The sequence below is a fragment of the Lupinus angustifolius genome, chromosome LG02, assembly GCF_001865875.1.
Source record: "Lupinus angustifolius cultivar Tanjil chromosome LG02, LupAngTanjil_v1.0, whole genome shotgun sequence".
Lineage (NCBI taxonomy): Eukaryota > Viridiplantae > Streptophyta > Magnoliopsida > Fabales > Fabaceae > Lupinus > Lupinus angustifolius.
This window is the reverse complement of record NC_032010.1, coordinates 19,898,557-19,915,113: the sequence shown is the minus strand read 5'-3', so window position 1 is coordinate 19,915,113 and position 16,557 is coordinate 19,898,557. Positions and strand designations below refer to the sequence as shown.

The 16,557-nt window shown below is 32.9% G+C and overlaps 2 protein-coding genes across 2 annotated transcripts; both read right to left on the bottom strand.

Annotated features, from left to right (window-relative positions):
* On the bottom strand, positions 1,045-3,054 carry LOC109338164. Its single transcript, XM_019575323.1, has one exon. It carries the CDS (start codon positions 2,441-2,443, stop codon positions 1,226-1,228), a length of 1,218 nt encoding a protein of 405 aa, XP_019430868.1. The 5' UTR covers positions 2,444-3,054; the 3' UTR covers positions 1,045-1,225.
* LOC109328039 lies at positions 13,056-13,994 on the bottom strand. Its single transcript, XM_019561289.1, has 2 exons — positions 13,507-13,994; positions 13,056-13,284 (listed from the first exon to the last, which is right to left on the bottom strand). The coding sequence occupies exons 1-2, from the start codon at positions 13,992-13,994 to the stop codon at positions 13,056-13,058; spliced, it is 717 nt and encodes a 238-aa protein (XP_019416834.1).

Genomic DNA, 16,557 nt, shown 5'->3' with positions numbered 1-16,557 from the left:
TTGAACCGCAAAGAAATCCTTATTCACACACAAAACCTAAACATCACCTTTGTACCCTAAAAATAATTACACATAATATTTGCAAAAAACTGCAAACACAATATCTTGTGATATCTCTATTTCTACTTTAATCGACGAGGCTTGATTATGGCAGCACTCAGCCACTCACCGATTTCTATCTTAATTTATAAATAGTAGTTTTCTTATAGCAAGCACAAGACAAGGATCCGTACGATGAACAGTTTCTGCTTAGTTATGGGATTATATCTGCACATCCACTTTAGCAATAAACTAATACAAATTTAGAAAGTAGAAAAAATAATAAATTCTTTATTTTTTAAATTGAATTATATATCAATAAATTTAGATGTAGATGTACAACTATACATAAATAGTTAAGATTAAAATTTAATTATCATATGATTATTTCTTTTAAGTTCAACTGTTCAAATAAGATTCATATTAACTATTTTTATTTTTTACGATAACAATTATTTTCACCTAATTTAATTTCTTCTATTATATATTAACAGTGAAAAACTAATAACTAAGTTAATAATTTGTTTTATTTATACCACTTAATTCATTATAAACATGTTTTATAGTACAAACAAAAAGTGGTGGTGTGTTTGATCCTCTCAAAACATTTTTATAAAAATGAAGTTATATTCACTATTAAATTTCAAAGAAAAATGAAAGTGGGACTATACAATAATTTCATAAATACATTAGTAGGACAAACTTTTCCATTTGCACTAGTATATGACTTAATTACCAATATAATTGTTGTGGGATATGGATATTGATTCCTTTACATACAGTAATAATGAATAATACTAAAATTATCATTATCCTGAAAGGAAAAAAAGAATTAAAGATGTTTATCTAAAAAGATTAGTGGTTCTGCAATCACCATTTTAATATACATGCTAATGATGAAGAACATAAATATCAAATATCATTTGGTCATCGATGGAGTATAAATTGAAGGAGTATTAATTTAATTTACGTAGACATCATACACGATTAAATTAATTACACACTATCTATTTATATTAAAATACAACAGAAGTAAGAAAAAGGAAGAAGTTAGCTGCAAGTTCTAACCACCACCAACACCACTATCATGAACATCATCATGATCACGATCTTAATTCATTGCAGCATCATATATATTCTACTATGTAATGATTACATGGTTCTGTACCCGTTACACAGATTCATCCTAATCAGATGAACAAATCCACGAATCAACGTTACCTTCCACTCTAGTAATACTAGTTCTATTATTATTATCTAAAGTCATTTCATGGTTCAAGCTCCTTGATGCAGCAGAAGCTTTTGAAAAGTTCAACTCTCTTCTATCTCCATTTTCATGATTAGAACTTACATGGCCATGATCTTGGTGTACAGATACCCCATTACCAACAAGATCAGCATTATTCACTTGGCCATGATTGATGCCAAGTTCCTCAAGTGACTGTACGGATAAACTTGTTCGAGATTTTGCACGAAACCCTGAAAGGGCATGGTTTCCTAGAGGATAATGAGGAGGTGTTTGATGAAACGCTAGAATGTTTGGGTGGTTTTGTTGAATGGTTAGCATGATGTTCTGTGAGTGGTGGTGATAGGGTAGACCGAGATCAGGTGGTGGTTGTTGGTAGTTAATGAAGTTATTATTGTTGTTTGTACTTGAAGAAGCTATAGCATCAACCATGTTATTACTATGCAACAACGTTGAAGGAAGAGGGTTTTGTTGATGATGATGTTTTTGTGGTAAAGGACGGAAAGGGTTAAAAGAGGGTGTTGTGTCCAAGTGATGAGAGGCACTGGTCCTTAAGGAAGAGGAGGAAACGGGGAGAAGGTCAAGCCTGCGAGAGTAAGATGATGAGCCTGAAAAGGGTGGTGCAGGGATACCAGTGAATTCTTGAACCATGGCTCTGAAATTTGAGGTGTCTGTGGTGAGAACTGTAGTAGGTGCTCTTCTTGAAGCTCTAGTTCTCTTCTTTGAGTTCCGTGCTGCTGTTGCATTATTGGTTGTTGCTGAACTTGAAACTGAAATCACTCTTCCATTGTTATCATCATGGCCTTGGCCATGAGGTGGTGGAAACAAGCATTGGTTAACTCCTTGTAGGTTTGTAGGGTGGGTGCAATTAGGTTCAGATCTTTTTCCTTGAGATGTAGAAGTAGTGGTATCCAAATTTAGAAAAGAATTTGGATTTGTGTTTGGTTGAGATTGAGAGAGAGAATGGAAGTAGCTTGATGAAAGATCAAACAAAGATGGATTATGATGATGATGATGGGTTTGAAAGAATGAAGATTGAGCATATGGAGTAGAAGGATGATTGGGGAAGGTTGAAGTAAGTAGTGTTGTGTGATCAACTCGTGAATCATATTCTTCATCACCACTCGAAGAGATACTTCTACTATTACCAGAATTCATAGCTTGCAAATCAAGCAAAAGTGGGGAACAAAAGGAAACAGAAAAAGTGATAAAAGGAATTAATTTAAAAATAGAAAACTAATGATTAAGCTTAATTATGGTAATGAGAGGAGCATCAGAAAGAACCCATGAATGAAATCTAATTCTGAAAGACACCCTTTTAGAAAACGCATCGAATCTTGGATCAAATCCATGATGATCAACAATGGAAGCAAATATTTTCTTTGATAGCTAGCTTGTCTTTCTTTGAGTTGGAGAAAAAAGTTACTATAAAAAGGAGAGAAAGAAAACACATAGGGATATAGATCTCACTCATGTCATGAAAATATATAACTGGCTAGGGAAGAAGCATAGAGAAGTAAATTGCAAAAATAGATCTCTTTGTCTTTTTTGATTAGTGTGTTGATTAGGGTTTGAGGAGGAGGAAAAAGGAAAGGAAGAAAAGGAAGAAAGGGAAAGGAAAGGTTGTTTGTTTATTTAACATATGTGTTTGTGCTGAGAAAAGAGGGACTTTAGAAGATTCCTGTAGAGAGTGGAGGTAGGAAACAAGGGTGGGGTCACTATTGGAATTGAGAGAAAAGAGTTGCCGGTGGCTGGCAACGGGTCAAACTCAAAGTGAATAGTTGAGAGGGACGGAAAAAAGAGAGAGAGGGAATGGAAGGGTCAAGAAAAATATGATATATTAATTAAAATATGATAAAAATTTGTTTTAGCTTCTTTATTGTTATCACAAAATAACATACCTGACAGAATTTGGAATAACAAAAGATGAATGAAATTATACTAAGAAAAAAGGTTTAATATATAAGGACTGAATAATGTGTGATGTGTTCAGGATATAAAATACTTTACGCTAATTTAACATTCCATAAATAATAAACTATTCGATGGATATTAATCTAATTTTTTACACTATTAAATATAATATGGCCTGGAGTGCAATTGATAGAAATAATTACATATTCTGATACATCATACATAATATTTTGGTGTCTGGGTCTAATAGGCTAAACACTTTAAATATAGAAATTACTGAAGTATGGTTTATATGTAATGTTCTCTGTCTCTATATTATATATGAAGACATCATATTTTGGATGTAAGATAATAAAACCAACAAAAAAATGCAATTAAAGGATATTAATAAAACAGTATCCCAATTAAATTGAAAGAGATGGGAAATATTAGATCACAAAAAGTGAATGACAACAAGTAGCCCCAGCCCAAAAAAATGTTGCATATTGTGATGCATCAAATACCTCATTTTCTCTACATTGTAAAAGCAAAACCTGGGGACCACATACCAAACCAACAAATTTTAACATGAAGTTCAAAAGAAAATAAAAGAGAAGTTAATAGAGCGAGATAAAAAAAATAAAAAATAAAAACCAAATTAACAAAAAAGTGTCCTTTAGTAACAAAAGGTAATGAACTATAAGCAACGCAAATATCAAAATAATATAGTTAAACATACATCTATTCAAATTCAATAGAAACTTATCTTATATTTCTCTAAGCCTTCATTTTTATTCATTTATATTATAACAACTCTTAAAAATAAGAAGAAAAAATGTATGTAAGTGTAAGAATTTTTTATATTGTAGGTCTATTTTTTACCATATAAAAATATTACACTATAAAATTAACCTTTATAAATACACTTCATCCACCTTCTCCATTGTTGTGAAATCATTCACGTAGTTGTTTTCGTGACTTCTACTGTCATCGCTGCCTTCTTGACTCCATCCACGTCCCTACCGTTGCAACTTCATCGTCCAAGACTTCAACGACCATCTCTACTATCGATCATCACTTCAACCATTGTCTCTGTCATCACAACTTCATCATTTCTATGATTTTCAAATCTTCTTGCAGAAGCTTTGAAGTGATAAAATATTGATGTACACTTTCTAAAAGCTCACACACTTGTGTAGAAACAAGTAGTGAAGATTGTATCATAATATCTAGAATTATCTTAAGCTTCTAGTATATTATATTATAGGCATTTAGTATTATAATTAAAGAAGTATCTAGAAATCTTGAGAAAATGTATACCAAATACTTATAGAACTATCTAGAAATTCATAAGTGTTGTAGAAAGCCTATAAATAGGCACTCATCCTTCATTTGTGAAGTATCCAAATAAGAAGCAAATTATTCTAAGTTGTGTAGCTCCAAAGCTTCTCCACTTCTATTTTCACTACTATAATTTTCATTTCTAAAATACTATCAGTGGCATCAGAGCTACGTTTGGTCATACAACTGGGCATAAAATATTACTCTATCCATTTCCAACTACCTCTAAAATTACATATCCATACTAAACCATCTTTATACACTTTGACCTATGGCTAGCACTATTCAATCATCATCAATTCCTATCCCAATTTTCACTGGAGAAAACTATGATTTTTGGAATACAAAAATGACTACTTTCTTCCGGTCCCAAGATTTGTGGGATATTGTAGAAGAACGATTCACTACTCCAGAGAATACTTCAACTCTTATTGTGGCTCAGAAAAAGGAGTTGAAAGAGAATATGCAAAAGGATGCAAATGCTTTATTTATTCTACAACAATCCTTGGTGGAGACTATCTTTCCAAGAATAATGGGAGCTACAAGTGCCAAAGAAGCATGAGATACACTAAAGGAGAAGTTTCATGGTAGTGATAAGGTACGCACCATTAATCTTCAAACTCTTAGGCGTGAGTTTGAATTACTTAAGATGAAAGAGTCTGAGACAATAAAAGACTATTATTCTAAAATAAAAGAAATAGTCAATCAAATGAAAGTTTATGGGGAAAATATTCTTCACAAAAGAATTGTTGAGAAAATTCTAATTTCAATTCCCCAAAAATATGACTCAATAGTTACTACGATTGATCAAACCAAAGATTTGTCTACTCTATCAATAACCGAATTAATGGGATCTCTAGAAGCTTATGAGCAAAGATTGAGTAGGCATGATGAAGGTTCACTAGAAAATGCCTTTCAATCAAAGCTCAAACTAAGGTCTCAAAATAAAGAATATGAAAGGACTAAGGTCTCAGAATAAAGAATATCAAAGAAGAAATAATATTGGTGCGGAACATTCTAGAAACAAAGAGATTTCTAAAGATTTCTCTAGAAACAATCAAGTAAAATATCCTCCATGTGGCATATGCAAGAAGCCAGGCCATTCAGAAAAATATTGTCGATATCGAGGAAAGATACAATGCCAATATTGCAAAAGATTTGGACACGCAGAGCAAAATTGTCGCAACAAAAATAATCATCAGGTCAATTTCACTGAGTAGTGTCAACATGACCAACAACTATTCTATGTCAACCAAGTCTCTAGTCGTGATAAAGAAGAAAACTGGTACTTGGATAGTGGTTGTAGTAACCACATGGCTAAAAATGGGAGCATTTTCAAAGACATTGATGAATCTGTCAGAGTGCAAGTTCGATTGGGTAATGGCACCATGGTTGAGTCCAAAGGCAAAGGCACTGTCATGGTGGAGACACAATCAGGTAAGCGACTTATCAATGATGTCTTACGGGTTCCTAACCTTAAAGAAAATCTCTTGAGTATTGGCCAAATGATGGAAAAAGGCTATGTTGGAACATAGTTTGTTGAAAATCATTAGAGGGAAATTTTGGGTGTGAAAGCTAAAAAATTCTCAAGTCCTACATAGAAAAGTTTTGGAAAAAAAAACAAGTCTCAAATCCCACATTGGAGAGATGAGGAACATGGAAAAAAAATCTCATGTTATAAATAAATGCTTTCTCCACTCATTGTAACTTGCCCCAAGTTGAATGCGTTTTCATTCAACTTTTTCTTTCTCCCTCATATTTTCCGCCGATGCATTTCCAAAGCAAACTTCTCCCCCTTTCTTTCTGTGGCACTAAGAAATGGCATATGCAGCCATATTGTGGGAATTTCGAGAACTGACATTGGTAGTCAGTATTAGGGTAAAAGAATTGGCACATGTAGCCATATTCTAGGCATTTCGAGAACTGACACTCGTAGTCAGTATTGAGAGAAAAGAATTGGCACGGGTAGCCAAATTGTGGGCATTTCAAGAACTAACCCTTGTAGTCAGTATCGTGGGAAGAAAATTGGCACGGGTAGCCATATTGTGGGTATTTCGAGAATTGACACTTTTAGCCATATTTTGGGAATTTCGAGAATTGGCATTGATAGCCATATTGTGGTGGGTGTATTTGAGATCAGTTCTTACAGTGTAGTAAGAATTCGATAACAGAGATTTGGACTGTTTTATCCTTGGGACGGCGTGGTTGATAGTCTGCTTGCACATTTTGGGCAGTGCCACGAAACATCTTAAAGAGAGCGACCTGGTCGTGACTCAGCCAGTAAGTATTATTTCGTGCCATTTATAATTGTTGCAAGCTACGGTAACAACAGGTTACTCTCTCAACTTTGAGGGAAATATATGCAATATATATGATAATAATAGAAAGCTTGAAATAGCCTAAGTTAAAATGGAGAAAAGAAATAGAAGTTTTCCAATAACTTGGAAATATGCTACTAACATCGCCATGAAGGTTCAAGTTGATGAATCATGGCTATGGCATCGAAGATTTGGTCATCTTAATAATCAAGCCTTTAAGCTATTATATCGTAAAAGAATGATATGATAAAGGATCTCCCGTGCATCCAAGAAACTCAAGGAGCTTGTGAAGGATTTCTACTTGGGAAGCAACATAGACTACCTTTTTCAAGTGGGAAATCTTGGAGAGCAAAACGCTTGTTGGAGCTCATCCATACTGACGTATGTGGACCAATGAGGACGCCATCACTCACTAATAACAGGTACTTCATCCTCTTCATTGATGACTTTTCTAGAATGACATGGGTCTATTTTATAAAAGAAAAATCAGAAGTCTTTAGAGTATTCAAGAAGTTCAAGGCTTTTATCAAGAAGCAAATCGGGAAACATATAAAAGTACTCATAAGCGATCGTGGCAAAGATTACAACTCTTACGAGTTTGATAAATTTTGTGAGGATGAAGGCATAGAGCGTCAACTCATAGTTACTTACACTCCACAAAAAAAGAGGGTGTCTGAAAGAAAAAACCGCACGGTCATGGAGATGACTAGATCGATGCTCAAGGAGAAAGGTTTGCTAAACACCTTTTGGGCCAAAGTAGTTTACGCAGCTGTCTACATAATGAACAAATGTCCAACAAAGGCAGTCGAAGGTCAAACTCCTATAGAAGCTTGGAGCGGTAGAAAGCCATCAGCTAAACATCTAAGAGTCTTTGGATCCATCTGTTGTATACATGTGCCAAAAGAAAAGAGACACAAACTTGAAGACAAGACGATAAGAGACATCTTCTTGGGATATAGCACACAGTCAAAAGGCTATCGCATATACAATCTAGAAACGAAGAAACTTATCATCAGTCGAGATGTTGAAGTTGATGAAAGCGCCACTTGGAACTGGAATGAAGGCGAGGTTGAGAGACACAACATCTCCATACCAACACAACAACCACAAGTAATTGGGGAAGTAGAAGAAGCAACAACAGAGCCAGGTACGCTGACTACACTCCCACATGAACAATCTTCACCAGAATCTTCTCCGAGATGAGTAAGATCTTTAGAAGATATATATGAGACATGCAACTTGGCCATAGTTGAACCTGGAAGCTGTGAAGAAGCATCAAAGCAAGAAGTATGGGTCAAGGCAATGGAAGAACAGATAAAGATGATCGATAAAAACAACACGTGGGAGCTAGTAGATTGTCCAAAAGATAAAGATATCATTGGAGTAAAATGGATCTATAAATCAAAGCTCAAAGGAAACAACTTACCTGAAATCAATAGGCTAAAAGCTCTTCTTGATGCAGCCTTCAAGATTAAGGACTTGAATAACCTCAAGTTCTTCCTTGGATTTGAGATTGCTAGAAATCATTCACGCATATCTATGAACCAAATGATATATGCCTTAGAAATTCTATCTGATACTAGTATGATAGGTTGTAAGCCTACTACTACTCCTATGATCCAAGGGTCTCATCTTTGCCAAGATAACAGTGGCACTAATTCTGATATCCGTGCTTATAGGAGATTAGTAGGAAGACTAATATATCTCACTAATACTAGGCCTGATCTTACATTCTTTGTCCATCAATTGGCTCAGTTTATGGCCTTGCCTACTAATCTGCACTACGAAGCTGCTATTAAGATTCTTCGGTACATTAAAGGATCTCCTGCAATGGGCTTATTTTTTACAAAGCATTCCATTATTCAACTGAAGGCATACAATGATAGTGATTGGTCCTCTTTCCAAGATACATGAAGATCTACATTAGGTTATTTTATCTATCTTGGTAATTCTTTAATATCTTGGAAATCTAAGAAACAAAAATCTGTCTCTAGAAGTTCTTGTGGGACTGAATATAGAGTCATGGCTCTCACAACTTGTAAAATCACTTGGCTCACTTACCTCTTGGAAGACTTAGAACATAATTTTTCTAAAAATGCTTTACTCTATTGTGATAACCAATCTAATCTGCTATACATATTGCTTCTAACCCTGTTTTTCATGAAAGAACCAAACACACTGAGCTTGATTGTCACACTATTGGAGAGAAATATGCAAATGGAAACATCAAGATCTTGCCAGTTCCAAGCTACTTATAACTAGCTGATACACTCACCAAAGCTCTAGGACCAAAAGATTATTCTCTCATTCATGGGGCTCCTTAATATATGCCCCCCAACTTGTGTGTGTGGGGGGGTATTAGCCAATAAAGATGAATCAACCAGGCCAGGCAACATCACCAACACTAACCCAGACAAAGCTAGGCCACACAGCACCAAGGCCAGGCCAAGCAGACTAAGCAACATCAACATCACTGACCCAGATAAGGCCAGGCCAGGCAGTACCAAGGCTAGACAGACTAGACTGCAACAATAACTAGGCCAAATTTGGTTCATGGCCAAAACAATGAAGCATATCAACAAAATTAACTTGCTCTATAAGTTATCCTTTTTCTATTATGCACGTGTATATTTTTCTAATTGTTAGAAGTTAGTTTAGTTAGTTATGGAATTTATCCTATAAATAGGTTTAGTTTAATTCCACTCATTTAATTCAATTGTATCATTTCACACATACTTTCTCTTTCATTCAGTAAAGTTTCTTATTCATTCAAATTTTTCATCTTCTTGAGATCTTCGAGTCTCATTCTTTCATAACTTCTTTTTCTATTATTCTTGTACCACAAAAATATCTGATCACCTCATGATTAAGAAATTAATCTCTTTCAAGGTCTATGGTTGTCCTCCTAATTAGTGTCGCTCATAAGAATCAAATTATTGACAATTTGATAAGATCTAGTGAACCTTAAACCAATAAAGTAATGCCTTGTTGGTAGAATGAGTTTTTTCTAAATAATAACAAGGATAATATAGATAATGATTTAAATTCGAAGTGTATTTGTCGTCTTATTGAGAATATATAGGTGGTCATGATTTGTGTATGAGGAAGGAGGACAAATTTTTTTGGCCAAGCCGACTATGGTAGTTTAATTAAGCATATTTGTATTATAATGGAGATTATTGATAATGGAAATAAAAAGATTAACTAGCTAAATGCAGGATTGAAATGTGTATTTATTTATAAAAATCAGTGGTAACAAGTCGGGAATGGAATCTATAGCATATATATATATATATATATATATGATTTTCAATATTCTTCTTCTAACCTAATTTAGGAATAGTGGTGATTTTTCTTGTAAATGATGTCGAGATAGATGGCCTATAAACAAAGATTACATGTCCCAAGAAATTCTGTTTCTTTCTATCTCTATCTAATCAAATTTCACAAACTAACATAATTTTAATTTTATAATTTTTTTATTCAATTGAATGATACATTATAATTAATGTGAGACACTATTAGGAATACAATTCTGAACAAAGGATAACTACTATTCGTAAATTTTATGATTTTTTTATTCAATGAATGATAACTACTATTCCCTTCTAGCTCACACCTAAAAGATAACAAATTTTAAATTGTATTAAAAAGTGGAAAAAATTCATAAACCTCCCAAAAAATTCATAAAACCTCCCAAAAAAAACTATATAGGTTTTATAAATGGGTATCATGGGTTATTTTCTCTCTCTTCATAATCATCCCTTAAAATTATTATCTTGTGAAAATATGATCAACATCAAGATAATATTAAGTTACTAATAGGCCAATTAGAAATCAACTTACAATAGTAGCAATAGGCACATTATTATGGATGAAGATCATTTGTCTCAAGTTGGTGTCTCCAACAATGACCTACCCAATAATAAGGTGTCACATAATATTCTATTTTATTTCAATAAGGGAAAGGAAATGATACATAAGAATGAATACTTGAAAATTTTAAATTACGTGACATCATATTATTGAGGGAGGACATGATTGGGGAAACCAAGTTGAGACAGATGATCTTCATTCCACTACTATAATAGTGCATGTTAATAATGGTCAACGACCAAAAGAAACCAACACCAAACTATAAATTGATTGAGAATAAAATAATAAGTAAATTTCATGAGTTAAAATGAGATAATAGAATAACATGTACATAAAAAATTTAAATTAAATAATAATGATATGATACCCGGAATTGAAAAAAAGATGTATAAGTGAGGATTTTTTTGTTAGTAATTTAATATTTATTTTGCACGAACCAATTTCATTAACAATTAAAGTTCATTGATTAATTAAAAAGAAATAATAATTTATAATAGTTACTTGTAAAAAACATAAAATTTAAGGGAGTATGGTAGAATTTTCCTAAAAATGTAATTGTAGATTGCAAAATTTGGTAAAATTTTATGTCTCACATGATTAGGTATATTTTGGAGGCCTTTGGAGTGCGGTTGGCCCAGATGTTTTTCGCTAATAGTTAAATCGATCACCCTAATTGAGCGGGAGAGGATAATGGGCCAATCGATCAGTTATTCTTCGATCCAAAATAATATTTTATTTGCATCTATTAATCACCCTCGTAAGGAAAAAAATATTATTATGAAAACAATAAATATATCTGTCATGTATAAATGATTATGGTTAAATAGTTAATAATGATATAATCAATTTAAAAAAAAATCACGTGTATTTATCTTTAAATTTTTATGATTCAAAAAGATTTAATACACATAACATTAGTAATAGAGTGTTTCTGCTTCATAAATTTGCCGACCTCGTTTCCAAGGCATAGGATTACAAATGGGAGCATAGTATCACTGTAGCCAGCAACATGATTAAAAAATAAAGGAATTATTGTGTTAGTAACTGTTCTTTCCATCATTTGATGTTTAAGCAGCCTTTAATTTTTCATATCTATTATTGCTTGCATATTACTTTGACTCTAACATTTTTTATGTATATATTCTTCACATGTGTACATATTTACCAAATATTATATCATTTAATTTAAACCTGTGTGTTGCCTCAAGATTAATAACACCAACACTTTCATATTGTACAATCAATGGTTTTGTAACAGAGCTTGTACTGATTGGGGACTATTTTGCTCCTTCTATAATATTGGCAATTTGGACTTCATGTTCTGTCTACTGTAAATATGAGTAAGGCACACTTATTGGCCACCCATTATAAAAAGTACATGACACTGAACAAAATTAAAAAAATAATCCATGATACTCACATTTTTTAAAATTCACATAAAAATGTATTATTTCAAACAATTTAATATTATATATATTTCATAACCAATAGAAAATCAAAACAACATAATATTTAATAACTAATGTCATAATGGTACGGATGGTATGCCCTATTCACATGTTTTTACACATGTTTTTTTTATGCCCTATTCATCCAAAAACTGATTACAGCCCAGATTCAGAACGATATTTTCTAACAATCCATGCTACTTGTTAATTTTTAAATGGAAGCCGATATAACGTTCATTTCCTTAACTTCCTTGCTTCATGTCATAGTCCAAAAGAAACAAGCATGTGAGTCTGAACGATTGCAAAGTTAGATACCATCATCACTTTCCACTTTCGGCAAAATTATATGTTTTTAGTAAACGTATTAAAAAGTTAAGCTTTTATCCAAACATTCAAGATGCATAAATTTATCTGAAAAAGAATCTTCTTGGAGAGATATTTTTTAAAATTTTTATACTCAATAAAAGTGTTATTACATTATATTATTATTTTTTATCTTATTTTTTCTACACTCTCCTCAAGAGATATTCACCCAAATTATTAGTTAAGCGCTTACCTATTAGAAGTTGTATTACTATGATACATAACCTTGTCTACCAAAGTATCTACAAATTTCTTGGTGTTGTGCTTCAAGTATATGTCCTATAAACATATTTTAAGAAACCTTCGGCATCTATGAATCCTTAAAAAAACGATCAAGGCATAATCCATGTCCATCCCAACTTTTACAATGGACTATTTTTTATATGTAAAAAAAAACTGGGTAGAACCAAACGAGGACTTAGTTATTGGATTAAATTGGCACAAACTGCATATTACATGGACAAAATAGATTATATGACCTGAAAAAGAAAAAGAAAAAATACAATACTAACAGTAGGTGATGATCATATGTTAGAACTTGGATTCTCTATCAATCTCAGGCGATGAAATCTTGTAAGAATCAGAGTCATATCTCATTACAACTAAGTTCTCATTCTTTCTGTTTTCTTCCATCAATGACTTCAAACTCTTCCTTTTTTCTTTAACACTACCTTCTTCGATGTGTTCATTCTCTACCACTTCCCGTTCTTCATTGTTCTTCTCTGCATTTAGTTTCAACCAACTTTTCACTGGAGAAGACCTACACCTCATCAACAATAACGCATTTGGAGGAGGACCAGTGTGTTCTTCTGATTCTTGAGCACTTGATCCATTTGTATCTTCTTTATCCAACACATTACCTTGGTTATTCTCTTGTAACACCATAAGCCATTTTGGAAACACAGTTCCTGAAGTTTCATTATGGTTTTCTTCTACAACCACGTGGTTTTCTTTCTCTTTATCTTTTTCTTTTTCTCCATACCCTTCATCTTCAATATCATCATTATCTTCCCCTTTAGGGTTTAAGGTTCCAAAGCACCTCAGGTCTAGTCTCATGCCATGTAAACAAGTGAATAAATGCATCACTTCCTTTTTGAAACCAAGAGAAGGTGCCAACTTACAATGCTTCTTGTGTTTATTATTGTTGTGAAGCTTCTCTATTTCTTCCATCACTGATTGCCAGCTCTTGGTAGCAGTGGTTTTGGGCCTCATGACTTTGATCTTCCCAGCACAGTTAACTTTTGGAGAGGTTGGTTCTGTAATTTCTGACTTGGTATTGGTCCATGTTAAAGGGCTAGCTTGGCCAATTGTTCTTGTGGTGCTTGATTTCTTAAGGTGGTGGCGGTTTTTATGATCTTGAGTCCTAACTGGACTGCAGATAGGGTTTTGCATTAGAGTGAGATGAACTCTAGAAGGGAAACATACTAATAGATCTGTAGAGGGTGATGCTTTGGCTTCTCTTCCCTTCATTATGATTCTTATCTTCTAATTCTAATGTTTCTTTTGGCCTCTCTTCACTACTTGCTAGTAATGAGTATTATGGCTTGGGGTTTTGGGTGTGCTAAGATTTTAAAAGAAAGAGGGAGACTTTAGGAAAAGGATACCTTTGCCTATGCTTGAGTTATCCCTTTATCTAGATGTGTTGCCTTTAACTATCTGTTTGTTCATTCTTATTTATTACATTGCTTTTTTCTTCCCTTTGAATTGGATTTGGGGTCACAGGTGAACTTCATTATTTTTGTTATTATTTTAGACTTTCTGTTTCAACACCTGTAACAGTTTTAAAATTATTTTAAGACAAATCTTGCTTCATGATCCAATAATCAATGCTGTTTTTTTATAATAAATGAGACATCAAATATTATCCTTTAATAGATAACTAGAATTGTATACAATATCAAATTTGATTGATAAGTATAATAGTGCTTGTAAAGTTAATAAAATTATGGAAATATTCTCTTGGTATGAACCAAATTCAACCTCTAGCACAAAATTTAGGTGCTTTAGGAACTAACTGTATGTAATGTAACTGTTTGGCAGTCAGAAACCGCAGGCACAGTATTCTTCAACAACTCTTGCAAACAAAGATACTGTTCCTCTAACTAACAGTTTAAAATGTTAACAAGATATTGGATCAAGATTTTCTTTTGTTTGATTTCTATTTTTTATGTTTTGTTTGGTCTCGTTACCCTTACTAACATGTTAACGTTAGTTTTAATATATATTGATATGATTAGTTGGACGAATTAAAAAAATTGATATGATTTGGGTGGCAGCAAGTACGAGATTCCTAAGGTCTGTGTTGTAGAATATTCTGAACAAATTCTGTGCTTTATTCACTTTGCCACAAACAACAATTTGTGGCAGCAGAATTAGTGTGAAACGGGGATTAGTTAATAAAAGTGCAAGTGCTAATGAAAGTAGTAATGCACTTGAAAGCATGGGAAAAATGGTCCCCTCTAGCCATTATGCAAATAACACTAGAATTATATTTAGTTGCTTTACCAGAAGGTATCTTAAAATATTTTCTTCTTTATAGTTCATATTCATAATTGCCATCATGATATATGATATTGAGAGTTTTTCTGTTCCTTTGGGGTATCCTATTATCTACCCTTCTTTATATTTCATATTCATAACTTGCACAGTTTGATGCTCAATTAACCTTTATTTTATATAATCATGATCGAGCCATTTCAACAGAAAAGTGAAGAAAAAAATAAGCAAGGTTTGCAATGCTGATCAGTCGGAACTATTTAATTTTGAAGGCATCAAATGAACTTTGAAATTTAATTTGGCACTGCTTGTATGTTATATAACCTTATTAAATGAAACTTTAGAAAATTTACTAGCACACTCACTTTATTAATGTCAACTTTGTGGAAAACTCATGTTGTGAGAAGAACATAATCACCGACAGAAAAGAAAAAGTACCACATATAGTTAAGTGAAAAAAACTACCACCTTTTATCCATTTGGAATAGAAATAAAACAGTATTTAGTTTGAACTTTGAAATAGTGAAGGTCATTACACCATAACACTTTGCATTATCATTCATGACAAATTATCATATTTACTGGTTTAATGTGGAAAGAAACTTGAAATAAGGATTCTAATTGCCACCTATAATATCCTATATGTTCAGTACGCCAAATATCGTAATAAACAGCCGTCATTCAACAACTGAAGAACGACGCTGTTCAAAATGAGGCTGAAGAACATCAACAACGCATAATAAAGTAGGCGCTGTCAATTTTTGTAACTTAAACAACGCATTCTTGACAATGCGCTGTTGAACGTAAGTAAGGTTAGCGCTGACTTGAATGATTTATTTTTAATAGCGCATTTGATAGAAAACGATGTTGATGAGAATATATGCAACAACGCATATTTAAGGAAGCGTTAGTTGAAGATTACATAGTAACCGCGCTTGCTTAATTATGCGCTATTGATTTTTTACGACTTTTTAAGCGTCCGAGAAATTAATGGTGGAGTAGTAATGCGTCTCGTCGTTTGTTGAAATATTAATAGTTTAGTGGTTATGCATTTCTTGGTTGTTGAAATATTAATGGTTGAATGGTTATACGTCTCTTCGTTTGTTGAAATATTAACGGTTGCTCATCTATAAATATTGTGGTTCACTCAATGTTCTAATTCATCATTTAGCTTAGAGTCTAAGAGTATGTGTTTCTATAAGAGTATGTTCATGAAGATAGGAGGAAGAAAACACAAAGTAGTAAAAAAGAAAGCAATACGTCAAAGAGTGAAAAAGAGAAAAAACACCCAAATTTGTACGGAGGAGTCGAGGAAAAAATTGTGTTTCTGTTTCAGAATAATGTCAATGAGGTTTTTAACAAGTTTTGATTTCAGAAGGAATGTGACTGTTATACAAGATTTGCGTGAGATAAAACAATTGAAAGTAAATAAAAGGAAAAGGGGAATAAATTATTTAGTTCATTGATCTCTTTCAATTTTTATTTATCTCTTTCAATTATTTTCCTTCATTATCTGCACCAGTTTCTAAAGTTCATT